This window comes from Danio rerio, chromosome 23, assembly GCF_049306965.1.
Source record: "Danio rerio strain Tuebingen ecotype United States chromosome 23, GRCz12tu, whole genome shotgun sequence".
Lineage (NCBI taxonomy): Eukaryota > Metazoa > Chordata > Actinopteri > Cypriniformes > Danionidae > Danio > Danio rerio.
Window position 1 is genome coordinate 14,428,073 of NC_133198.1, and position 27,253 is coordinate 14,455,325.

A 27,253-nucleotide genomic window follows, 5' to 3' on the forward strand; every position below is an offset into this window, starting at 1 on the left:
ATGGTGCGTTCTCAACTGCTAAATTTGATGCTTCATTTCTCGTCAATGTCTTCTATTAATCACTTTCTTTTTTTCGTATCGTGCCATTTTTTAAAAGGCCTCTGTGATACCTGGCTAGCTAACTGGGCATTTGCATTCTGAAGACATGAGTTGATTATACATGGCTGGGTGACATAACCGGAGATGGCTCTGGAGATTCGATGTGTTTGCCCATTTAACACTTAATTTTTTTAGACAAACCCTTCATCCAATTTATTGGTTCTCTTTTCTCTTTGTGACCATCACAGCACTACATGTGTCCATAGGATAAAAACAAGTGTTTCGTTCTGGCATTTAGATACAGCCCCTGTGATGAAGAGGTTTTCAATCCCCAAATGGTTATTTCATCGAAAACAAACCAAACTAGCCAGCTTTTTAAAATAATTTCTTTCAATATTAAGTGGATGTTGCAATGCAAATGCTCGTATGAATTGTTTATTGTATAGCCATTATATTCACTGTTGCTCTGTGTTTTTAGGCATTTCTGGGACCTGAGAACCCAGAGGAGCCATACCTGGATGGTATAAACTATAATTGTGTGGCCCCAGGTAAACGTTTCAGGCCCATGGACAACCTGTCTGGAGGAGAAAAGACTGTGGCAGCTCTAGCCCTACTGTTTGCTATTCACAGGTATATTAATTGACATTTACTTTCATCAGGAATGATACTTTTCATTACTCTGTACCTGACCAATTTCTTAACATTTACAGCTATAAGCCTGCTCCCTTTTTTGTTCTGGATGAGATTGATGCAGCACTGGATAATACCAACATTGGCAAGGTTTGTATCAACTCTGTTTGCGGTACAAATGAGGGTTACTCTGTATATTGCTTTTATTTTTGCATCTTGTCAACGCAATGCTACAAGATGAACAGTCAACCTCTTGTATTGCTAATGCATGCATATTCCGCAAAATTCATTCGTATAGTGCATTTACAGTGTGGATTGTTTCAAAGCAGTTTAACATAGATTTAAGAAAAAAAGAGAATAAAAAGCAATATTTCAAACATTCCATCAAATTCAGGCCAGGATGAGCATAGTATAGGATGTGTCGATATACTTTACCAGAGTTCCAGAAAAGTTGTGAGTTTTTTTTAAATGCGATGAAATCAAGATTTTGATGATTATCTTTAACTATTTAATTGACAAAAGTACAGAGAGAAGTAGGTGAAGTGAGCCTGATCAAGTATGGTTTTACACAAACTCTAAATCGGTGGTCTTTTTTAACCCATCCAAGTGTATGTACGTATAAATGTGGGAAAAAAACTTATTTTGGACCTCATTTCGGGCTAAAATGCATCACAGTTTTCACTACATTATGAAGCGAGACCAAACTTTTCCATAACTGATCATCATAAGAGATAATGAGATGTTATTTTGTACCAATAATAACTGATCATAATGATTTCTGAAGAAACGTGACAGAAAAATCTGAAAATTGCTTTGAATCACTTGTAGAAATGCATCACAATTGATCATTTTTACTGTATTTTTCATTAAATAAATTCAGCCTTGGTAGGCAGAATTGCCATCTTTTAAAACCTTACCAAATGTTACTGTTTTCAAACTTTTGACTTATACTGTATGAAAATATTTCAGTCCACTTTTAGATTTGTTATTTTATCAGATTATTACTTTTTTTAATCAGGGGTTGCCACAGTAGAATGAACTACCAAATACTTTGTCATATGTTTTACCAGTGGAAACTCCCACACACTTTATCCCACACACTTTCTCATACACTATGGCCAATTTAGTTTATTCAAGTCTTCTGTACCTCATATATTTGTAATGTCAAGGAAACCTGATGAAAACCCAAACATGGACAGAACATGCAAACTATACACAGCACCATGGACCTTCTTGCTGTTTAGGTGCAGTCCTACAGACTAAGTAACATTTTTTTTAAATTGATTGATCAATGTTAATATTACTTAGTAGAATATTAATATCTGCAATAAGAGATCACACTGTAAAACTACTGTTTTTAATAAAGACAAGCAGCTATCAAACCTATTCACTTGTTTTCTTTTCTTGGAAAATGTTAAATGACTAATTTAAAGTTGTCTTGTGCATTTGTGTTGTATAGGTTGCAAACTACATCAAGGATCAGTCGGTGCAGAACTTTCAGGCTATTGTAATTTCCTTGAAAGAGGAGTTTTACACTAAGGCTGACTCCCTGATTGGAGTTTACCCAGAGGTCAGTTCACACACAAACAAAATGTTTCTTTAATTCATGTCAGTTGAATGAAAGCCTGGTAATATGATCATCATTAAATATGGCAATATTATAGCCTTTCACCCTTGTCCTGGAAGCACTCTAATATTACTTTTTGAAACTGTTGTCAACACACCTGAGGGGTGATCCACTATGACATCATATCTTAAAATTTAGTTGATGTGTAGCTGGCAGCAAGCTCTCTGCAGCTCTCACATGGTCGCCCACTGAAGCCAAGCAAAGCTGCGTCTGGTCAGTATCTAGATGGGAGACCACATGGGTCAGCTAGGTTCAGCAGGGGGCACTCAACCTGCGGTCTGTGTGAGTCCTATCACCTTAGTATAGTGAAGAGGACTCAATACTCTCAGCCGTCTTTCGGATGAAATGTTAAACCAAGGTCCCGACTCTGTGGTTTAATCCCGGCATCCTGGCCAAATTTGCCCACTGGCCTCTGTTCATCATGGCCTCCTAACCATCCCCATATCATAATTGGCTTCATCACTTTCTTTCCTCTCCACCCATCAGCTGGTTTGTTTGGTGTGCAGTCTGGCGCAATATGGCTGCTGTCGCATCATCCAGGTGGATGCTACACAATGGTGGTGGATGAGGAGATTCCCCCCAATTTGTAAAGCACTTTGAGTATCTAGAAAAGCGCTATATAAATATAAGAAATTATTATTATGTGTAATGTAGCTGTGTGAAAATTAACAACATCTCTGAATGTAATACGCTCAAAGTTAAATGCAAAGGGAGACATTGGCATATACAGACTAAGTTTAGCAAAACCTACAGTGAACAAAGTTTGAGGACTACAAATAAAACACATCTAGGCTAGTGAGATCACAAGCATTTCAGGTAACATGTTTCAGGTTACATCCATTCACCATGTGCATACACCCAGCACAGGAAAGGGTGCTGGATTTGGCTAAAAACTCTTTAAAGAAGAAGCAGCTCTAAACAGAATAGAAAAAGCTGTGGATTGTGAGGCACAACCTGTAAGTATTTTTATTTGTTAAAATTGGTCTGTTGTGCATCGGTTATGCCTTTTCTAGGATTAATGTTATGTTATAGCAAGGATGTAAACAAGAATGCAAACAATAGGAAATGCCTTTTGTCACAGTTAACAGTCTAGCTTCAAATTCATATTTTTTTCATCAAACCGCCGTAAACAGTCACAATCTTCAGCAGCGTTGCAGTGTCTCTCTATGCAGCCGCTTTCTCTGTGTTTTATCTTAAATAACCAACTCGCACAAGATGTGAATGTTTTATATCACATACACATGCTTATTCTGAATATATGGGAAAGACGCTTGTCAGATTTTATTTTAGAGAGCAGGCGTGAGTTTCAGGTCATTTTCTATCTGATTCAGGCACAAACTGATAAGGCTACGCTAACTGACTGTTTAAACAGCTCAAAAGTGCGTGCTTGTAGGGATGTGATGCATTTTCTGCTTATGTGGATTCGGCGAATCACAGCATGTTATGCACTTTTTTGTAGGGACTAGGAAATATGACATAATTTTCATGTTAGCAAAGTAGCTGTATATAATCAAAGGAAGATATATAAAAAACAAACGTGATTTTCTCCAAGTGAAGCATAAGCACACATTGCTTTGCATCTTTTTAAACACAACCAAGCCTTAAATACACTGTGGACCACTCCTTTAAATAAGATGCTCTTTTCCAAAAGAGGGGAAAGTTACGAATGCCCACGTGTCACCATTGTGGCAGATTTCAAATCAGGACATCATATGCTAATGAGGGAAAAGTAGTCACTAATGCACAGGGCTTTCCCCTTTGATGACACTTACAAAGGGAGAATGTCAAGCAAAAAATATTATTATTATTATTATTTTGCAGACTGTTATAATCAAGTGTGCTTTGTTGTTTTATCGGGTTTGTTTTGTTTGTTGTTTTACCAAAGCCTCACAGTCACATCGTTACATTTTGCAGTTTTATTTTCTTGTCGTTCATTTAGCATTTCTTTCTTATTTAATTACATTTTATTTAAGATTTCTCTCAGATAGTATGTACTAATTACAAGTTAATAAAATACTTAATCCTATGAACAAATTAGGAAGTTATAGAAATTATTTACCGACAAACAGATTTGTTTATAAGGCCATAATAAATGCCAGTGATTAATACCATTACATAGCAATTACAGAGAGATATCAGGGAAGGCTTGTTGGACTCAAACAACCAATCAGTCTTAAGCACCTTTTTGGACACCCCCTAGTAACTATTCTAAGACCCTAAAAGGCACATAGCAATTGAAGATCATATAGCCATGATGTCTGAGCCCACAATTCTCAGGGCACCAAATCACAAATCACCTTCAACACTTTCAGCCATACCCTAGCAACAATTAAAAACTTCTAGCAATGTAAACTCAATAATAAATTTCCCCTTCAAGCTCCCCTGCAGCATTATACTTACTAGATAAGCATGTTGATAAAATGATGCCTGTAGCTATTATGATGGTAATGCAATTAGCATGTAGCTAGCACTGTGGTAGCATGTCTAGCTTTATTGCTAACAGCATGCTAAGCAAGTGAACATAACATCATTTTAGTATGATGCTAAATGTTTCAGCCTTTGACTCTACATTACTAGCATGTTTTAACATGTGGCTAGGTTATGCTAACATACTTCATATATATGGATTTGTGGCATGGTAAAGTAAATGATAAAAGTAATCATTATCAGCATGTAACTAGTCATGAGTCAAAATCCCCATGTCTCTGTGAAGTTCTGAAGCAGAGATGATGTTGCGCCACTCAAATTTTATCCAGAAAAAGTACATTTCTACTTATTATCATTATTGCTTGCATATTTAAATCTGGTGCTTTTTATAGGTAGTTCAAACTAATGTTTTAATTGTTTTAAGTTTTTAAAAATCTTATCAAAGATATTACAACGCAACATTCTTTTTGATGAGTTTATAAGGTAATACGTTTCTCAATGTAATAATTATTACAATGTGAGAATGATATTTGATTACACTTTGAGAATTATTACATTATGAACATTTCATAACTAATAATGTAATAATTGTTACATTATCTTTTGCTTGCTACACATTTTTCTATTTTAGATTGTAAATTATTATACACACATAGATTATTATAGATGCATTAAATTTAACTTGCAATATAGCAATGGATGGCAAATATTAAACTGCTTGGTAATATATTGGCACCAAAAATAAACTTTATTGCTGTACAGCTTTAAACTGCGTAGCATGGACTATTGATCAAGTAATTCAGATGAGTGATTTGACTTGACTATGCACATGTGAGTGATTCATTGTTTATCTTTTTCAACAGCAAGGAGACTGTGTCATCAGTAAAGTTCTGACCTTTGATCTCTCCCAGTATGCAGATGCCAATCCCAATCCAAATGAATGACATGTTTCTGGAAACAACTGTGTTTTGCTCTGTTCTTTCTAAATATCAGCTTGTTTTAGTTCCAAGTTTTCTCTTTAAACTCTTTCTCTGTTCTTCTTTCATTTAGACACGTGATTAGACATTACCTGTGTGTTTTTGGTTTGTGATTTTTGGCAATCATGTGATTTTGATTTAATCCAGACTAATTTGAATTGAACATTTATTTTGATGCCATTACTTTTAAAGTTTTATAGTGTACAACGTTACAATAGAGGCTAAGTAAATGAAGACTTGCAGCAATAATTTCTGTTCATTTGTAAAAGAATTATGTCTTTTGCAGTTACTGCTTTTTAAGTGTGACATTTTAACTAGTTTTCTCTTGAAAAATAAACAACTTTACAGTCATTTGAATACGTGTGAATTTTTTGGATCTTCTACCTTTACCTGCAATTTTGAAATGTCTTATTGGGCTTTAAGGGATTGGTTAGTCGATAAAACTAAGTCAATAAAAAAACTAACTGGGTTAAAATAATAATTAGCAAAAATAAATGATGGAAGTTTTGTGGTGTGAAATCTGACCTGCAGCTGCATGGTTTTAGAAACACCTATACATGCGCTTTTACCCACAAACACATTAAGTCAAGTGAAAAGCTTGTTACTTTATATGTATTACAATGAAGAAAATGACATTTGCATTTGTATGGTTTTGGATTTTTTGTTTTTGTTCAAACTGTTGGTTTACTGTATTACTAGAGGTTTACACAAGAGTTAACGTAAGCTGTGTAAACATCTTGGTATGTATTCTGTTCACTCTGACAATTAGAATTTACTAACACTAAATATAAAAAACACAAACACTATGTGGATATGTGTCAACAAAATAAAAATTAAACAAAAACCAATAATGGAATGAAATAAAACTAATCTGAGATGCAAATATCAAAATTATCAATATAATTTTAAAATGCTAATACTAATTCAGAATAATAATCAGACCAATATAATAAATAAATAACTCTTCGCAAGCACAAACTTCTGATCACTTCCTGGAATGTAAGTAAATCATGCAATATTAACCATATGCTGTTTGTAGAATAGATTTTTTTTTTTTCTGTAACAGTAAAGTTGTTTATTTTATTTTAAAGTTCAACGTGTCAGGTTAGCCCACTTATTTTAAAGAACCACTATTTTTTTTTTTTTTATCAATAAATTAAAAAATAAGTTAATAAAAACATCTAGCTGAGATTTAAAGTGCATTGTGTATCAAACTATTGATTGTCAAAAAGTAGACTAAGTCGAGTGAACAATTTGTCATTATTTTACATTTTTAGCCATTTGTAGGGACTTTCTGAGTCCCTTTGTCTAATAAACTTTGCCCATAATGAGGTGCTAGACCTGTCTACCTATCTGAAGGCTTAATGGTGCCAACTGATGATCTGATGAATAACACATTTTACCTCTTCCCAACAGGGAAAAACACCAACAATCAAGAATGCATGTGGTTTCATATGCAATCAAAAAAATGTGGTTAAAGCGGAAGTCAGTTAGGCAAAAACTGGCACAAAACAATGAATTAGGGAGAAAATAAAAAAATCTTATGCAGTACAGTGCATCAAAGCCAATGTTGTTACTAATCTTTCACATGTCCAAGACTGTGATAGAACGTTTTTCTTAAAATCCACTCCACAATTACTTTTTCTAGAAAATGTCATTTTATTTCTGGTTTTCCGACCAAATTAGTGACATCATTTATGAATGTGGAAATTAAAGAGTTATATATTTTTATTATTATATTTAGTACTTTTGATCAGGACTGAGGTTAACAAATTTATGCAAAAAAGGTGACAAAAATCATCAGATGCATTTTACAGCAGTTATATTTAGTAAATGTTTTAATCCCGAAGATAAGAAAAGGGTAGTAAACAGTGCATAAGGAACAGTGCGTGGGGCACCAGAGAGCTTAGACTGTCAAATTAATTAACTATCAAATATTGTTAATTAAAATTATACAAATGTAAAGGTCTTTATTATCTGACCAAATCTGAAGGATAATGAGATCGTCTGACTTGTAGAGTCTTTTATTGTATTATCAACACAAGGAAGACACAATTGAAAAAAAAAAAAGTATTTATTAACAAAAGACTAAAAAGGGTAACTAACATTACTAAGGGCTCTATTTTGACGATCCATGCACAAAGTCTAAAGCGCAGGGCGCAAAAGCATTAAGGGTGTGTCAGAATCCACTTTTGCTATTTTAAGGACGGAAAAATCTGCTTTACACCGTGGTGCATGGTCTAACGGGGTTGAGCTTATTCTCGTAATGAGTTATATGTGTGTTTTGAGAATAAACCAATCAATCTCATCCCCCATTCCCTTAAAAAGTCAGTTGCGCCACGCCATATAATGCATTTGCTATTTACATGGTGGACTTTGTAAGTGGAAAAACTAAATGCTTTACTACAGAGAAAACAGTTAAACAGAGCATCTACAGCGCAAGAATGAGAGATGAGCCTCATCATTCTTTCACTCTTGTGGACAGGGAAATGTGTTGTACGCACAGACATCCATTAGCCTATACATAATTTATTTTGTTTATTAAGCACAAAGATTTGTTTCAAAACTATTTCTAAATTCAGTTCAAATTTCCAGCTAATGAGTAAATGAACACTAATAACGAAGTGTTCAAATGTTTTTGGAAAAGTTTTTCCGAATACACAGCTATGCCCCATATCCCAGCAAGAAATGGTTAGTTCTCTACATGTTCTGAGAATATTACCAAGGAATGTTGCATTACTGTTTTCGGCGGGTAGTTTTGTTTTAGTTCCCAGAACATTCTTTTAAAAGATAGGAAAACATTTTCTAGAAACATTCTAACCACATTAGCTGGAAACAATTTTAGAACATTATGTTCCAACATTTTTATAACATTATTAGTGGGTAGTTTTCTTTGAGTTCCCAAAATGTTTCTTTAATGGTAGGAAAACCTTCTCTAAATTCTAAATACATTTCACGTTAAATATATTCACTGTAAGAAAATGTCCATGATTTTAACAGTAAAAGTCTGTACAATCTACAGTAAAAACCTGTTAATGATTAACAGCAAATCTGTACCAAATACAGAAAATAGCTTTAACAGATCTAACCTTTGTTTTCGAGAAACTAATCAGTGTCTGAAATCAGACAGGCGGTGGTTTTTATATTAGTCACACATATCATTTATACACTGATGTAAATAACATTGAATGCTGTGAATAAGAAAAATGTAAAACAACTTTATTGTGTTTATGAAATACAAGTGTTACAAATAGAAAACTGAAGTAAACTGTTTTCACAAAATTATAGAGCTCCATGAAATTGTGCAGTATTACAGGATTTTTTAGTACGCTAAGCTTCAGTTCAGAGTTTAAGAATTAATTTAAATATTGCTTATAGTTTTAAACATCCATGTAGATCAAGGTTCTCATGTCGACTGGCTGCTGGTTCCACTTGTACTGGCCTCTCTGAACTGCTGTGTCCAGTTTTGAGGATCCTGATCAAAAAGCTGTGAGAAAAAAAGTGTCAAAATCAATGTTAGCGACAAAGCGATTTTGATTATTCAAGATTTGAGAAACTGAAGCATGAGGTGATGTGAAAAAAAATCATTAATCCATTTCGGCTGAACTGATAACTGAAAGCTTCTACACGCATAACTAGTTTGATGCACACTAGCTTAAAGATTTTCTTACTGATACATGGAATCTCTAAAGTCATGCAGACCCAATTCAATAAAAATGTGTACGATGCCTATTCTGTTTTTTAGCCAATAAGCAACTATCGGCCACAAACTCACAATCAGCTACAGGATTAAAGAGCTTAATGTGATGCAAACGTACAAAATTATCACAATAATAAAAAATAATTTTAAAATTGGAAAACTGTATTAAACTTTCTAAAATTAAGCTCAGCCCTCTCCTGAAACAACAGAAAATCAATAATTGTGTATTAAATTTATGATTCAGTAGGTTTCAAAACTGAAATCTCTTTTAATGAAAATGCTAGCACATTATGGGTGTAGAAAAGGCACTCACTGACTGCACACTCGAACGCACACTCGTGTCTTTGGCAACACTGCATTTTTTAGATGCTGTGTAAAGATCAGTTGATTTCAACTTTCACCCACCGCAATGAATACATGTTCTGTTACACTCCTAAACATCACAAATTTTTGTGAACAACAACAGAACTGATATTTTTATGTTATTTTTATTATTTAAAATTCATTATGGAAAACCACATATTTTGATGCATTTATACAGTCATGGCTAAAATTGTTTGTACCCCTGAATTTTTTCCAGAAAATCTAGTATTTCTTACAAAAAAGCATTGCATTAACACACGTTTTGCTATACACATGTTTATTCCCTTTTGTGTATTGTAAGAAGAGAAACAAAAAAAGCTCATTTGAGAATGTCACACATAACTGCAAAAATGTGCTGGAAAAAATTATTGGAACCCCTAACTTAATATTTGGTTGCACCCCTTTGGAAAAACATCTAAATTTTCAGAAAGATTTAGATCTGGACTCATTGCTGGCCACTTCAGAACTGCAGTGTTTCGTTGTTATCCATTTCTGTGTGCTTTTTGAAGTATGTTTGGGTTCATTGTCCTGCTTAAAGACGCAAGATCTTGGACACAAACCCAGCTTTCTGACACTGGGCTCTACACTGCGACCCAATCCTCTGGTAATCCTCAGATTTCATGATGTATTGTACACAGTTAAACTCACAGGGCATGCCCTTATCATTTGCATGTACTTTAGTTCAGGTACTAACATGAACACATTAGTGCATTGAATGATTTTACATTTTTGTGCACTAAGCTTTGATTTTGTGAACTGAACATTGTGTCAGGTCATGAAATATGTTTTTTTCCGTAAATTTAAAAAGTTCTATAAAACCTCTGTTTTGTTTTTAGGGAAAAATTCTGGCAAACACAGCTGCTGGTATTTTTCTGTAAGATTTAACAGATATTTTACACTATAAGAGTTTGCTTATTAACACTCTCTCAGTGTTGATAATGTTAACTCTTTCAAAAGTGTTATTTTAACACTTTTATAGTGGTTCCCATATAAACTCTGAGGGAGCGTTAATTTTAACTCTTACGTAGTTAAATCTATTATCTTAAATTTGCAGTGCACGAGTACATGCAGCAAACAAATAAATAAATAAGGGAAAAAAAAACATATAGCTGGTCAGTTTAAGCTAGGCTATTCCATAAAACAACTTATGGGCTAGTGGTCTTTTTGCTTATGATTGCCCTTATGTTTGCCTTTTAAATGCAAGTCTGTTGCATAAAATAAATTTATATGTGACTTTTCTTTGTTTCGTCCTCCTTGATGTTTGATTACGCACGAAAATCTTTACACCATATTAAAGAGCTCGCTTGACAGCTCTGTTGATGCCGCAAGCTACTTTCTTCTTTCTTTCTTTCTTTCATTTATTTTGGGGATGATACAAAACATAAATACAACAAAAAGACATAAAACTCCAACCAATAATGTCATATCTTGATAAAATAGCCCAAATTATTCAAATAATTATCAAGAATTACAAATATCATATATGATAAAATCACATTAAATAAATAAACCAATAAAAAAACTAAATCTAGTGGTGATAATGTAGGTATATACACTACAAAAATTAAACCGTTTTTAAGCCATTAACTTTTATTTTACAAAGGCCTATCTGAAAAAAAGATGTTGGATATTTTCTAAAAACAATCACCGGAGGAGGTTTAAAATATTAATGATAAAGTATTTAGATACGATGATCTTAATCAAATCGTCTAAACAGAGCACTTTTGGGTGAGTGAAAGCAAAAACTTCCCTCTTTTCTGTCACCTGTGCAGCGCCACTTTACAAATGCATCAGGGAAAACTGCAAATACAAAATGTGCTCTGTGTCCTCAAACAAGTGTTTATGTTTTTATATGACGTGGTAAAATTTAAAATTGAGCTTTTAAATGTAGAGCTTTATCAATGGATAGCTGCTGAGCACAACAAAATATAGGCTATATTTTATTATTTGCTCTTATGTGCTGAAGCATTTAACATTTTTTTCCTTAAGATATAAGAATAATATGCAACATCTTTAAATAAAGGGGAATTATTACCTATTGTAAGTGGCATATGGCCTAGGGAAAAAAATATATATATATATTTTAGGTTTCTCTGGAGCATTTGGGCTGAATGTTTGTCGACGTCTATCAAAACGAGGATTTTATAATGCATTTCATACTGAGTAATTACCAGAGATTTTCTGTGGTTTTATATTATGGATGAGTGCTCTCACTGCGCTGGGTCCCTCAGTTAGAGACAAGACCATTCGATGCATGATGCCAACAGTCGAGTTGAGTAAACAAATACAATGAATGGAAATACACAGGCCTGTGCATATAGACATGTAATGTACTGCTGTACAGTCATTTGTTTGTTTCTTTTTTTTAATCATTTCGTGATGGCGCGTTGGTGCGCTTTATCTGCCTGTATCCCGCTGAAGTGGGCGGGATGTGTGACGTTTGATTTCGGGGATATTCTGGGGGCACGGTTTACTGCGAGCTACTAGTGCGACAGTGGAAACGCAACATGATATCAGCCTCACTACTCAACCTCCCGGGCGATTGGCCCGGCCACATAAAAGCCTTGGCTCGCACTGGTCCGACAGTGGAAATGTGGCTAATGTCTGTAAAAATGTATTTAAAAATAAGGGCTTGACTGCACTAGTTCAGAGTTCCTTCAATGAAGCCACAGCAACACTGAGCTCTTCTTTATGAAGGGTTCTGCTTTGAAGATACCCAAAAGTTCTCTCTGGTTTTTGGCTCGTCTTAGAATTTCACAACAGTTTTGGTGCCATGACCCGAATAGAAAAATTCACAACACAACACTAGTGCCATTTAACTACATGCATTTTAAGCATTTTAACTGTAGTTTGGCTTGTTCGTGATTTAAAAGCTAATTCTAAAACAACGGTCAACTGCTGTCCATTAGCATGTTGTTACATTAGCCAAGTCATCAGCTATTCAATTATAAAGACAATTATACTACAAATGTGTTCAAACTGATTTTTTGGCTCAATGCAGCAGATGCTAGACAACACTTTTTGTTTAACTTTTGTCAACTGTTCAGAGCCTTAGCAACATTTTTAAAAAAGAACAAACCTCTCCAACGAACTCCAGCAGTTTGAGTTTAGACACCTCCTTCTCTGCCCGCAGACCCCAGCGGAATTCATATTCCACCGGTTCTGTGTGAGGAATCTTTCCATACTCCAGATATCTAAATGTGAAGATGAAATGTTTTCTAGTTTAAATTCTTGAAATGAAATCTTTACAAAAGCATCTGCTTGCTCAAGGGGTACATTTCTTTTTCTAGTTTAAAGGTTTTATAAGAAAAAAGAAAAAAAAAACTTGTCAGGAGTTATCTGATGAAGACCATGAATCTTTCTCTATCTTCATTCCACTAAACTCCTTTATTGTCTATGGTGTGATATAAACCACCTGTCCATGGTCTAAGGAACAGAAGCTCTGAACACACCAACTCAGCTGAAAATAAACCCAGAAGTGTTGTTAAAAAAAAAAAAAATAAAATTTAAAAAAAAAAAAAAAATATATATATATATATATATATATTTTTTTTTTTTTTGCTAACAGACACACTTCCTTACTTCTGCCGTACAAACTCTTCAGTGACCACCTTCTTTACATCTCCAAACTCATCATGCTTTTCCCTGTGAAGAGACAGAAGAACAAAAACTGAATTATTAAAAAGACTTAACAATATAAGAAATTTTTCCTAAAAGGTTCTAGGCAACAAACCCTGGATCCAACCGCAGCTTCTTGAGTGTATTCCACACCAGATCTACAAAATTCATGGAAACCACATCAAAAACCATATATTAACAGAATCTTAGCAATAAGTAACAGTATGATTGTCTGAATGACGCATGGCTTACTCTCTTTGATGGTACCACCCTTCATAAAAATTACACTAAGTATGACAAACAGCAGACCCATCTTTGGGTTTCCAGGATGCCTGTGGGGACAAAACTCAAAGTTTATGACTCCTCTAGTCTAAAGCATAAAAATAATTATTAATAAATCATATTAAGTGCACATTCTTGTATATCTGGAAAAAACAATGCAAAAGTCTTAAAAATGTGCATTCGTAGTCGGAATGTCTGTTCTTGTTTTGGTATTAATATCCCGCCCATGACTAGTTTACACAATTATATTTCAGCATGCCCTGTTTGAAAATGCCCCGTATTTCATTTCAGTCTTGAATCATTTCAGTCTTGAATCAGAATGAATACAACCTAATAGGGCATTTGCAAAATGACTTTTCAAGATTTTTCAGTAACCTGGTTAAAATGCTTCTGGTGAGCTGTATGCCGTTAAAAATATCCTGATGAATATAGAACATAAAGTAGGTCTCAGAGTGTACAAGAAGAACTGCATTAAATTACAGTTTTCCATGCCATGTCTATAAAATATGAACATTTATTTAACTTGATTATTTTCAATGGAGTTCCTGCACTAACGAGCAGGCTTTTCATCTCGTTTAAAACTTGAACAATTAAACGAATGCTTATGTCTATTTAACTGATTATATTTTAATTACATTGCAACATCGATGCTGTAAAAAGAACTGTTTAAAATTGAACAGTCATATTACCTTCCACCAGAAGTTTATTGGTATGGAAAAAAAATAGCTGCACTAGGGTTGTAACGGTATGAATTTTTCACGGTGTGATAATCGTCTAAAACAATACCACGGTTTGACGGTTTCGCGGTATACGGTATGTTACAAATGTTACAAAATAATAGAACAGTGAAGCAAATTTGACTTTTTCCAAATAATATATTTTTAGTTACTATAAACAACACCACTTACAATGAACAAATAAAAATAAGAAAATAATAAATAATGTGTCAAAGTCCAAATAAAGTCCAAATAAACATGGTGCAAATCCTCAGTAAAAAATAGATATAAATATTTACTATACTATAAATAGTTACATAACGAAACTAGATTCAATATGGAACATCCTTAGGTTTTATGTGCCAGCATGGATATGGTTGTCTATCGATATGGATTTGGATATGGTTGTCTGCAATGCAGACAAACAGCTGCATCTTCATTTGCGTCTTTTGAAAACAGCAAGAGCAGCAGTTCGTCTTTGCTGTGTCACTGTTTTGTCATGTTTCTGTGCTGCTGTGCATGCAAAAGTACTTAGTATGAGAATTATTTCATGCAAAACTTTTTTTTTTTTGCGTTTTATTTAGCCGCGCATAAATGTATGCCTATCTCTCATTCCGTGTTGTTTAAAAAGCTTGGTCCACAAACAAAAGCGAAACCTATACTTATTGGTTGTGATATAGCGAGTTTGAACCAATCTGGGCATGGAGGAGGGACAATGCATCAATGTATCATGTCTGATTTGTCCGGAGACACAGTGACGAGCGTTTCTTTGTCAAATCAGCGTTGTCAAATGTTGATGACGTAACCGCACTGATTCCGGAGCCTCTGATCAAAAGTTATTAAACATTTAAGAGCAATACTTATTTTTAGCCGCGGGCGGCTGTCTCGGTCTTTAAGGGTTAAAACCGTTGATATGCAATTGTTCATGGTATGATAATCGTGCACGTTCAAATCGTGGTAAACCGTCATACCGGTATATTGTTACAACCCTAAGCTGCACATATACCCTATTAGTACCTGAGGTGATCATTGTCATAGTAGTTTATGCTACTGTTTACCCATGCAAAATAGAAACTTTTCTAAAACCCAAATTACAGCTTTGACAAAAACTTTTAGAGTGCCGTCACGTGTAGTGTAGACTCAATAGTCACACACACTCATTTCTGTTGGTGTCTTCAAGCTGGCAACTTATGTTTGCATGGAGTCATTGAAGGTGGGTCTAGCCAAAAAAGTTTTTTAAACTCGACCTGCAGTACCTAGTTCAACCAGTGGGTGTCAATCTATCATACTGCACCTTCAACTTCCATAGAGCTTTATACCAGAGGTTCCCAAGAGGGGGGTCGCGGCCCGCAGGGGGCTTCAGCGAGCTTTGTTGGGGGTCGCTTCATATTTTTTAAAAATCTTAGCAAAGGACAATTAGGAGAATGATCATGTTGCCTTAGTTCATTTTATCCCCTAGCCCTGTGATCCTTAACCCCCGGTCCGTGGATCAATTGGTACTGGGCCGCACAAGAAATCATTAAAATTGAGTCTGAATTATCTTTTATTTTGAAAAGTCTCTTATTTTGAAAAATGACCGTATTCTCTCGCTTACATCTCGGTCACTTTATCGCTCAAATTTAACCCACAAGCAGCAAAATGAGTCTTTAGAAAGTTTCTTTGCTAAGGAAAAAGGCCCAGTGAACAACCCACGAACTGCCAAGAAATAGATTCGCAACCCACTTGTCAACAAATCAGGTGAATCAAGCATGTCTTGTGCAAGAAGATCAACTGATGGAGATCACAAATGACGGCGGCCTTTTGGGGGCATTTGCAAATCACGTTTTTCTAGAGTTTGCACAAGTTGATGGTTTGCAATGGAGGTGCGCGGCTTGCGTGCACAAGCGGTGTGATGCTCACATCAATGAACCCCGGGCCGCGAGCCCACCGCGAGTCACGTGACAAGAATTGACCATTCAGCTTCAGCTTGTATAGAATATTCACATTTCGGTAAGATTAGTTTTCTCAAACAAAGACGGAACACACAAACATTGCAGTGCTTTGTACTTTTCCCTATAAATAAAAATTCTATTAAAGAAAGACAGCAATGTTTTGTCAGTTTGTCATCCTCAGAGAAAACGGTTGATGGATGCATAGCAATCTACGAAACACCACCAACCCCCCGCAGTAAAATTGTCAGGCGTTGACCGGTGCATGGTGATAAAAAGGTTGAGGATTACTGCCCTAGCTGACCAAAAATAGACAAATTTGAAATCCATCCTCCACAAAAAAAAGACAGTCTCACAGATTCGCCTCGCAGCAATCTTCACACTAATTGATAGAGTATAACAAATAACATGCAAGAACTAAATTGTAATTGCCTATAATATTTTTTCCTTTACACACTTTAAGTGTGAATACTGATATTTTTGTTATTTAATTACAAATAGGATCAATTTAAAGGCCAAAGGCTTAGGTTTTTTAGTTTTTATGATTTACATTAGGCTATTGTTCATTCATTCATTCATTTTCTTTTCGGCTTAGTCTCTTTATTAATCCGGAGTCGCCACAGCGGAATGAACTGCCAACTTATCCATCACATATTTTACGCAGCGGATGCCCTTCCAGCTGCAACCCATTTCTGGAAAACATTAGGCTATTATTTGTGAATAAACATATCTAGATATAGTAATAAACATACCGTTTTTATAAAAACAAATTTTTTTGTCATCATTACTGCAAACTTTTATGAGCGATTATATCATTAAATGTGGATGGGGGCCTTACAATTTTTTCCAGGGCAAAAAAAGAGGTCTCAGGCAAAAAAAGGTTGGGAACCACTGCTTAATACAATACAAGCTGTGTAAAGCAGCTTTACCTTGCAGAATAATAGAAGCAATTATCAGAATTATTATATAATTAAAGTAAGTGATTAATATAAAACTGAAGTTCACTGAACATGGACAACTGTAGCAACTTAGCTAGTTGAAACCATCCTGTGAAAGATCTATCAACAATCAACTATTTTACTATCAATTCTTTTAGAGCATTTTTTTTTTACTATGGCTTACTAAATATAATTCGTCTGTTACTTACATGCTCACTGTTTGTCCACGAATAGGCTCCAGTTTATTGATCAGAATATAAATGTGTTGTTTGAGATCAATCTCCACTAGTTTTAATCCAAATACCTGCATCAAATGGAAAAGTTCACATCCTCCCAAATTCACATTCATAAATGTCCTTTAGTTATGATATGGTCATCCCATTGTACCTGCTCAAATGTACGGCAAACTCTGTTCATGACTTCCGCATAGATGTGTTTGTAGTCCTTTATCACATGTTTTCCAATGTCTGCAGGGATCAGCAAACACAATGCATTTGATATGAAAACAACACAATCTACCAGGAACAATTCTCTTTATAAAGCAATAGGGATCTAATGAAGTGGTATGCATCAACAACAAAATACAAACCTGCTCTTCGGATGGGGATTTTTTTTTGGTCTTTAATCAAGATGAACTGGACCACCTCTGCCACCTTAGAATTAAATCAGAGAAATGAAAACTATCAGTGACCAAAATTTCTGCAACATTATTTTGTGGACTAAACTAAAAATAATATTATAAAATTATGAAATATTATAAAAATGATAAATAACTGGGCTGTGGGCTATGTAGTATTTTAAGACACAAATCTAAGCTTTTTACCTAATGTAAATCGAAAGCTGAATTTTCAATATACAAACAACAGCTAACAGTTTGGTGACGCTGTCTGAGCCTTACGTCATAATTTTTTTTTATTACGCCGGTAATACCGGATACCGGGGTAAAATATGGAGGCGGTTTGACGGTATCAAAATTTGGATACAGCCCAAGCCTAGTGTTTGGACATTCAGCAGTGAAATTTAAATGACACTGAACTGAACAAGACTAAACTGAACTGAACTAACTCTGAAAACTGGACTGACGCTGGGGATGGGCTGATACCATTTTTTTTGGAACCGATCTGATCTCGATACTAAAATTCTGAGTATCGACCGATACAGCTCAGATCCCGATACTGTGACATGTTTTTTTTTTAAACATAATACTCAAATAATATATATTCTTTAGTGAAAAATAACACACCTACAGCTCTACTGTATATGACAGTAGACACAAACTAACTAAAAACATGATGTTTGCTATAAACTATAGGCTACATTTGAGCATTATTTATGACATTCATCTGTTGTGGTCCGGCTTATGTTTTCTTTTTAATATTAGGAGTTGAGGCCACTTTTTACTTAGTAATATTGTGCATGAATGGAGAATGATTGACAGGCGCAGCGGACGGAAGCGCTGAACTGAACAGGAATTTGGAACTTGAATATTCATCTGTGCTTTACATTAAACTGCAGAATGGCTTCAAAACATTTAGGATAAAGTAGCCTACATGACAACTTTCTAGTACCTTATAATAGGCTACCTTCCTGGCTTTTGTTGGCTTATAATTTACACAGAATATGCCGCACACACAGGATCGGATTTGGATCGGTACCAGCTGACCAATACCGATCTAGCAAAAATATGCGTTATTAAACAGATAACGTTACAAGTATTGGAAATGGTGCATGCCTAACTGACACAGTTTCAATTAACTAAAATTCTATGTTAAGCTGCTTTGACATGATCTACATCGTAAAAGTGCTATAGAAATGAAGATGAATTGAAATTTTTATTGAATATGTAGTAAAAAAAATATTATTAGTATGATTTTTGTTGTTCTTCAAACATTTGGTAAGAAAGCTATAATATAATAAGAAGAACTACTTTTGGCTAAAAGGCTAAATTTTGTTTAGACCTGAGCTGGTGGACTTTATATTAGTCCTGGTACACAATGATGACCTGGTACAACAGTGATGACATCAGAATACAACTATTTAAAATTTTGAAGCTGGGAAAAGTTAACATCAGTCCACAACCAAAATAAAATGTATGATTTGACTGATTAAGATATCAAAACAATTTTTGTCACATGTAGCCCTGATTAGCACAGTTCAGGTTATTTGATACTCCTGCTGTATTTTTTACTTTACGAGTTTGAATCCGGTAGATTTAAATTATCATTTTTTTATATTTATTTTGGTATAATGCTGTTCTGTCATCTTTACAATAACACCAACACCAAGTAATTAGATCTAATTTTATGGGCATGCTTTGTAGCAGTGAAAAATTGACAAATCTGCAAATGGGAAAAGTTATATCTGGAAAGGGTCACCAAACGGTTCAGGGCTTTACAGTGCAACCATTTCAGCGACTAAAGGCTTGGGCCTTAATATGGTATACCGCGGGATCTAAAAATAGCAACAATGTCTATTTCAATACCGTTATAAAAAACAATGCACTTAAATAGGATATAAGTATTAAATAATAAATATTATTTATTTAATGCCTACAAATGCGTATGCATGATTATCATCATGGCACAGTGTGGAGGAGAGAGAGAAAGGTAAGGTAAGATGGCGAGTCGTGCGAGTGACCTGCTGTTTGGCAGTATTTCCGAAGTTTTGACCGAACAAGGGAGACATGGTAAATTTGAACTAGAGGTCTGCATTCCCGCTGCTGTACCGTAGGAGCTGCAGGACCCGACCAGAATTCTTGCGGTACAGAAATAAATTTCCAAAAAAACAACAGGAGCGGTCGGTAACTCTGGTGTAATTTGAAAGGGAGCTCCCGAGCGAGCGGGCACGTGTGCATCTGCGTGGATGCTGTGTATGTGTGTGTGTGAACGAATGAGAGAGAGCGTGAAGCTGTGTGTCGCTTGGTGCTCTCTAAGTGTGTGTGTGAATGAGAAAGAGAGAGTGTGGTGATGTGCGTCGCTTTGTGCTGTCTCTCTGTGTGTGTGTGTGTGTGTGAATGAGAGAGAGCGTCCCGCACAGATCTCTAATACGAACAAGATAAACAGGTGACCGCGAACCTGAGGTCGCATATGCGGTATTCAGTTTCTGAATGGTTTGGGCACAAGTCAACAGTTTGGTGAAGCTGTCTGAGCCTTAAGTCATAATTTTTTTTATTATGCATGGTAATACCAGATACCGAGGTAAAATAGGTAGGAGGTTTGACTGTATTTGGACACCGCCCAAGCCTAGTGTTCTTACAACTTCAATAAAATAAAAAGTTATCGTAGAGCCCTGTAGTCACCAGTTAAACCATACCACCCTGATTGAACCCTTTTATCTTTACTTTAACATTTGCAACACTAAAGATCAATTACCAGACTACCTTGTGGTCTATCTGGTCAGACGTGAAGTTCTCTCGAGCTCTCTGAGCCTGTGATGATGTTATTTGGCTGAAGTTTGCATCCTCATCTTCCTCCAGCAATAACTGTGATCGCTGCAGTTACAGGGAATTAAGAGAGAGAATTACAACATTATTATAAACCATGTGTGTGTTGCAATTTGTTTTGTTTTATATAAATAATACTTCTTTTCTTATTTATACATGCATTTTCTAAATTTTAATTGTGTGCTTTTTTTCTGCATGTATACAGTATGCATTTTATAATTTTCATTGTTTATGCAATCTGTGATTCTTTGGCTATACTTGACAAGTTTTATTTGTTTAATTTAAGTTAAATATACAGTAAATTATAATATATTATTGTTGATTCATCCTAAAATGGTGGCTGTTAAATATCTTGCTTATGATACTGTATTATTATTACTGCGTTATCCTAAAATGTTGATGGTTTAAGTACTGTTTATTATGATTTTTTCCAAAATTGTTGTTTGTAAAATATACTGTTATCTGTTATTGACTTTTGTTTTCTAATGTTATGTTTAATGTGAATATAACAAATGCTTTGGCATTTGTGTATTAACATGCCAATAAAGCAAGTTTGAATTCGAGAGAACAATCAAATACAATTAAAGTTTAAAGTCACTTCTACTATTATTCAATAACAAGAATATCATGTCGTTAGTAAATAGGATTTCTTACTCTCTGAGTTTTGTTCTGAGAAGCTGAAGTCGCTTTCTTCCTCTGAGACATGGCTATCGGACCCTGAGTAATTAATAAAAAAAACGTTAAGATTTTACCAAGATCAATGCGTCTAACGATACAATGTCAACGGTTGTAAAACTATGTAAAGACCGGTAACAATGCCGGATGATATTAAAACAACCTTTCACTGATGTTTAAAACTATTTACAACTCGAGCTCAAACGCCAAAACGCAATTTCCCGGTTGTTTTCTTCTGCTGCTGGTGAATAACGCATAGATAACAGCTGACCATCCTCACACCGCCATCTGCTGGACAATGATGTTAAGAATCAAATGAATGACCCCCATAGATATATACACTAAATATCGCATAGGGACCCTGAGCATGCGTCAATAGGCGCCGCCACATTGGTACAGTGCTCCCAGGACAAATGTCATTCAACCGCACTAGTCAAGACAGTGTTATTACGTGAAGATGCGGGACTTTAGCGCTGTCTACGGGTGTAGTAACGAACAAACAAAGAAAACAAAGGCAGAACATTTCATAAGTAAGATTAAGTTTTTTACGTTTTTGTATGTTCTGAACTTTTGTGCTAAACAGGTAACGTTATTGATGATACAGTTGCTTACTGCATTCACCATAAAAGTCAGAGTAGCTCCAACTCGCACTAAACACGCTTATGATAGTTTTGTTGAATAAAATCAGCAAACAATGCAAAAGAAATATGACTACGAGATGCTGCTGTGCCAGAAACTAGTATTATTGTCGGCTAGTGAAGGAGTCGTTCATAACGGAGATTCATTCACAAACGAATCGCTCCCTCCGTCAGTATGAGAAGTGAAAGCAGGAGAGGAGGTGTGTTTCAGGACACGGATTAGATCAAATTTAATAGGAAGGGTGGATTGTACATTTCCGAACACACAAACACAAGCTTTTTGTCAGGAATGCCAGTGCGATCACTGATCAATCAATGTAGAAAAGTGATGTAAAATGATAAGCTTCGTGATAAAAAAAAATCGCATACTAAGATTCAGGAAAACTCCCGATCATAGATATATGTGTATATCTGTTCCAAAATGGCGGCTCTATTGACGCATTCCTTCCAATAGACAACAATAGGGTAGGCGACATCTAATGTATATATCTATGTATGACCCCTGCTAAAAGGCAAACGTACATCTTCTTCTTTGCTGTTTTATGGTGGTCAGCAACCAACGTTTAGGTGCATTACCGCCACCTACTTTACTGGCGTGTGAGCCTAAGTTAGCTACCTCCCGAAGGGGAAAAAAACTCTTATAAATAAAAACCTATTAACATATACCTGAATCTTTATTCTTTTAAATTCTGTAAATTAATCCTGTTTTTCTTAGGTATTTCACTAAACTTTCATTGTTATAACCTCCTAGTCTAATTTTTATGCTGATTTCTGAAGAGTTTTGTTTTATAATTTCTTTCTTTAATATTTCTCTTTCTATTATGAATTTCTTGCAGTGACATAAAACGTGTTTGACTGACTCCTCCTCCTGACAGTTATCACACAATCCAGTTGGATGTTTTCCTATTAAATGTAATGTTTTATTTTAACCTGTGTTTCCCATTTTTTAACTGTGTTATTATTCCTTCTGTTTGATTATTTCCTTTACTTATCCTCCAATTTTCTACTTTCTCTTGTATTCTATAGTAATGTCTACCCGCTATATCCCCATCCCAACTATATTGCCACTGTTTTGGTAAACTTCCTGTTATGCTTTTTTTCTATTTATTTTGGTCTTATTTAAAAGTTGACTTATATTGAAGGTGGTGGTCAATGCTTGGAGTATGACTTAGATGACTCGTTAAAACCCTTGGTTTTTAACCAAGTCATCTGAAATGCAAAATTTTTAACCAAGTCAAATGAGTATAATAAACACTGAAAAGTAAAACTATTGTGCATTTATTGTATAGTTATTTTTTTTATATATATATATTTTTTTTTTCAACAATGTAAAATTAACATTTCGTCTCAGTGTCAAACAATGCTTCTAAATCATAAAATTTACACACATCTCTATTGTGTGTGGTGCAGCATGATTTAGCCGACTTTGATTTTGTGAGATCTTTCTGGTCTTTTCCGCTGTCAATGGAGCAGTCTGGCGAAATGACAAATTAAGAATTGATTAAGAATGCTGATTGGCTCACAGAAAAAAACCTTATAGAGCCAAGCAAAATTTCGACTTTTTAGATAAACTGTTTTTTTTTTTTTTAATTAAAGGTTTTAAAATGTAAACAACTTATAAAAAATCACAAAGTTATCATTTAATAAGTTATCATTTAATAAGAATATGTGAACAAATACATTTTGATAAAATATAGAACCTTATAATTCTAAGATGTCAATTTGGCAAAGAGCTGGGATCTCCACTGTCAGTGATATTTATATTGATATTTTTTCCCCAGCTTTCCACAATTAATACAAAAAAAAATAAATAATAATAATCTCTTCATAGCACTTATTTCTTTAGACACTTGCAACTTAGAAACGTCGTTAAAATCCAGATTTTCCAAGATGTATATATCGTGTATGCTTTTTTTTTTTTTTTTTTTTTGTAGAAATAAAGATTTCCCCCGAGTTTAGACAACTGGTTGCAAGATGCAATAATGAGCTTCACTCATTTTGAGAAAAATGATTTTCATTTTGAGGTTTACAATAAACCGCAATACTAGGCTTTTCTGATACATGGGACCCATTTAGAATTTTCTTTTCTGAGCATGCCAGTATTTCTCCAGACTGTAAATCTTAGGACCTTTCAAATAATTTGAAAATGAGGATTAATGTTTGTAATATTGGGTTATCAAGGTATATGTGTATTTTGTCAAATGTTTTAATCTTTCAATTTATTTATTTATTTATTTTTTGATTTTTTTTTTCATTATTTTGTAATTTATTTATTTATTTATTATTATTATTATTTCTTTATTTTTTTCTTTCTTTTAACTCTTAGATAAATGTATTTTTAACTTGTTAGAGGGTAGGGGTGGGAATAATATTTGTTTAAATTTCTCTGTAAAAAAAAAAAACAATAAAAACGGTAAGGAGACATGGCTTTAAACAGCATTTTCATGCAATTCATGCCAATGCCTCTAGAAGGTGCGATTGCAGAGGGCTTAATGGGTTTCTGTAAGTTTAGGGTAATAGTGGTAAAGTCCATTGAGAGCAGATGGTCAAAGAGCAGACAGCTCTGATGTAGTTGTATGTAGTTGATGTAGTGTACCTTTGTTGAAATTTTGTTAGAATTGTAGAAATAATAATAATGGATACTGTGGAGTCAGACAGAAGAGTTTCTCCTCTGAAGAATTTTGTGGCAGGAGGGTTTGGTGGCATATGTCTCTTACTTGCTGGACATCCGCTGGACACAATCAAGGTAACACTTGCAAGACGAGAAGGATGGTTGTTGTCAATTAAATATGAGTGAAATTATTAATTTTCTTTATCTACTTTGTGCCCAGGAGTGTTTTTGGAGGTTGTGTTGCTTTGCATTTAAATATACAAGCATAATAATAGATCTACTTGTTGATACTACAGTAGAATACAAAGAATAGGTATAGGAATAATGGAGCATTAACTCAGACCAAGTTTTTTTTGACAGACTATATTCAGGTTGCCAACTATTTACCCTATACAGGCGAATATTACTTAATGCATGAATTTATTTTACTTTATTCTTTTTCTCTAGGTTTCAGTGTTCTTTTATTCCTTAAGTATTGTACATCTGCACTTTTACAGTGGTTAATGTTTTGAGGAAAGATGAAGTAACATGGTCAAATAGAAATTTTAACTGAAGGAAATTTTGTGACTGGAGATATGTTATCCAAAAGGCACAGAAGGAGCAAGCAACACAGATAACAGCCATTTTTACTGACATAGTCTATCAGTACTTACAAGACCATGCTTTATCTCACATTGTTTATAACACTTCCAAGATTGATATGTTGTTGTTAAACATGCAGTATTCATGTTTCTAAAGGTCCGTCTACAAACACAGGACTGCGCTGTCTACAAAGGAACATTTGACTGCTTTCGAAAGACTGTGTCCAAAGAGGTAACAGCTTTCTGCAAGCAAATGTTTTTTATATAAAATAAATGGGTGTCAGGGAAAATCAAACCTGTCTCTGTGACAGTGACACCGAATTTCATTTCAGTGTTTAAAGTTGCCTGAAATCTATCTGGTACTGTTTGAAAAGAGTTCAAAGTGGCTCTAAAGACAACAGTGTTGCTGTTACTCAGCACAAGTCAGTTTAATGATGCTTTAAAATATAAAATTAGATACTAAACCTTGTGTTATACAAAAGTAATTTCAATGTAATAAATACATTTATTCCAGGCACAACAACTCTGAGGATAAACAGGAAGTATAATGTTATATAAACATTTCAGTAAAAAAAAAAAAAAAAAAAAAAAAAAAAAATATATATATATATATATATATATATATATATATATATATATATATATATATATATATATATATATATATATATATATATATTTATATAACCTGCAACCTGCATGAAAGTCATTAATTGCTTAAAATGTTTCAATAGAACTAGTCATTAATTGTATCATTTCAATATTAGTAGTAGTAATAGTTCAGCCAAAAATCTTACTATTTACTCTTCCTAAAGTGGTTCCAAACTTTTTTGAATACACAAAAAAGCAACAACATATTATTAAGAAAGATGAAAACATGTAACAATTGACTTCCATAGTACCAAAAAACAAATACTATAAAAGTCAGGTAACTGTGAAATATTATGAAAGTGGTAACTGATTTTCAAAATCTCTTCTATTGCATTTGACAGAAGAAAGAAACTCGTAAAGATTTGAAACAAATAATGGGTAAATGATAAATGATTATTTTATTTTTGGGTAAACTATCACCTTTAACAAACATTTTCTCTGTCCTAGTCTATGTTTTACTCCTGTTTTTATGTCTACAGGGAATATTTGGCTTGTATAAAGGAATGGGTGCTCCACTAGCTGGTGTAACTCCAATGATGGCTTTGAATTTCTTTGGCTTTGGACTGGGAAAGGAACTTCTGCAACGTGACCCAACTGTACCAGCAACGTTAGTATAGGGGAGAGTACATTTGATAATTGTTGATATTTGGATTTTACAGTGGTGTTAATTTCAACTTAATGTCCTGTTTGTAAGTTTGTTAAAAGACAAACACTAGTTGTGATAATACAAGACAAGGCAACTATATACAATTAAATAAATAAATAACACAATTCACAGCATCAAATATTTACATCTCTGTAGCATTTTGAAAATTTAACTTTATATGCTACACTAAGTTGGCATTTTACAACATACTCTAAAAACAGCAACATGCTCTCCTGAACACACACACTGAATTTACACTTCAGCAAATAAGCTTGAGTGTACATCATACAACACTGTGTGTAAATGTCCCTATCATCAGACAGGGTCATCAGTTAAAGCATTTCCTAAGCATCTAACATTTTTGCATATATTGAGGACAGTACCAGAAGGAGAAATCTTTGGAAATTTGTTTCAGGAAAAGCAGTTTTCTGTCCTCCCTATACCTAATTATCTCAATATAACTTTTCTTTGCATTATATTTGATATAAAAATCTAAATGACAGTTTAAAAATCTGTAGTGTTAATGAAGCTATAGTGTTTGTCTTCATTTTGCAGCAGACAGCAGATTTTTTTCACACTGTTTTCATTAAGAAATGAAATGCAGACAACAACAACTGCCTTACTTATTTTATGGCCTTAACTCAACTTCTGTCAGGTACACACAGATCTACTTGGCTGGGATGCTGGCAGGGGTGTGCACCACTGTGATTGTGGCCCCAGGAGAGAGAATCAAGTGTTTACTTCAGGTAGGGCAATATCCTAAT

At 34.4% G+C, this 27,253-nt stretch overlaps 3 protein-coding genes across 18 annotated transcripts in view; 2 read left to right on the forward strand and 1 right to left on the reverse strand.

Moving 5' to 3' along the window:
- smc1al (structural maintenance of chromosomes 1A, like) overlaps window positions 1–6,051 on the forward strand; it is a 57,478-nt gene extending 51,427 nt beyond the window's left edge. Inside the window, 4 exon segments of the mRNA NM_212810.2 lie at window positions 518–669; window positions 750–819; window positions 2,129–2,239; window positions 5,587–6,051. Of these exon segments, the coding sequence (NP_997975.2) occupies window positions 518–669; window positions 750–819; window positions 2,129–2,239; window positions 5,587–5,667 (414 nt within the window). The 3' untranslated portion in view covers window positions 5,668–6,051.
- A 2,839-nt stretch (window positions 6,052–8,890) lies between these two features.
- Window positions 8,891–21,606, reverse strand: ndnl2 (necdin-like 2). 2 transcript variants are annotated; one of them, NM_001282090.1, is made up of 11 exons: window positions 21,526–21,606; window positions 21,342–21,404; window positions 20,625–20,735; window positions 17,835–17,898; window positions 17,633–17,712; window positions 17,455–17,549; window positions 13,634–13,713; window positions 13,497–13,539; window positions 13,346–13,408; window positions 12,843–12,957; window positions 8,891–9,187 (listed from the first exon to the last, which is right to left on the reverse strand). In NM_001282090.1, exons 2-11 carry the CDS (start codon window positions 21,390–21,392, stop codon window positions 9,107–9,109), a joined length of 783 nt encoding a protein of 260 aa, NP_001269019.1. In that variant the 5' UTR covers window positions 21,393–21,404; window positions 21,526–21,606; the 3' UTR covers window positions 8,891–9,106. The 2 variants fall into 2 exon arrangements, with proteins under 2 accessions (NP_001269019.1, NP_001269018.1); NM_001282089.1 differs by having other exon boundaries at window positions 21,342–21,606.
- Window positions 21,607–21,799: 193 nt separating this feature from the next.
- si:dkey-150i13.2 overlaps window positions 21,800–27,253 on the forward strand; it is a 72,008-nt gene continuing 66,554 nt past the window's right edge. For 11 of the 15 annotated variants that reach the window (XR_012398860.1, XR_012398859.1, XM_073939531.1 and 8 more), the window contains exons 1-4: window positions 24,516–24,746; window positions 25,350–25,424; window positions 26,323–26,450; window positions 27,145–27,235. Coding sequence is in view for 13 of the 15 variants with exons in the window: in XM_073939531.1 (XP_073795632.1) it covers window positions 24,636–24,746; window positions 25,350–25,424; window positions 26,323–26,450; window positions 27,145–27,235 (405 nt within the window). In the remaining 2 variants the exon portion in view is untranslated. Of the gene's footprint in view, window positions 21,893–22,836; window positions 22,913–24,515; window positions 24,747–25,349; window positions 25,425–26,322; window positions 26,451–27,144; window positions 27,236–27,253 lie in introns of those variants that run through there. The other 4 variants (XM_073939540.1, XM_073939541.1, XM_073939538.1 and 1 more) reach the window with 2 other exon arrangements.

Excerpts from the sequence above, each read along its gene's own strand:
- ndnl2 (NM_001282090.1), bottom strand. The coding sequence starts at position 21,392 with ATGTCTCAGAGGAAGAAAGCGACTTCAGCTTCTCAGAACAAAACTCAG. Across the intron at positions 17,899-20,624 it reads CTGACCAGATAGACCACAAG|GTGGCAGAGGTGGTCCAGTT; the intron begins GTAGTCTGGTAA and ends TTTAATTCTAAG. Across the intron at positions 13,540-13,633 it reads GGGTGGTACCATCAAAGAGA|ATCTGGTGTGGAATACACTC; the intron begins GTAAGCCATGCG and ends TGAATTTTGTAG.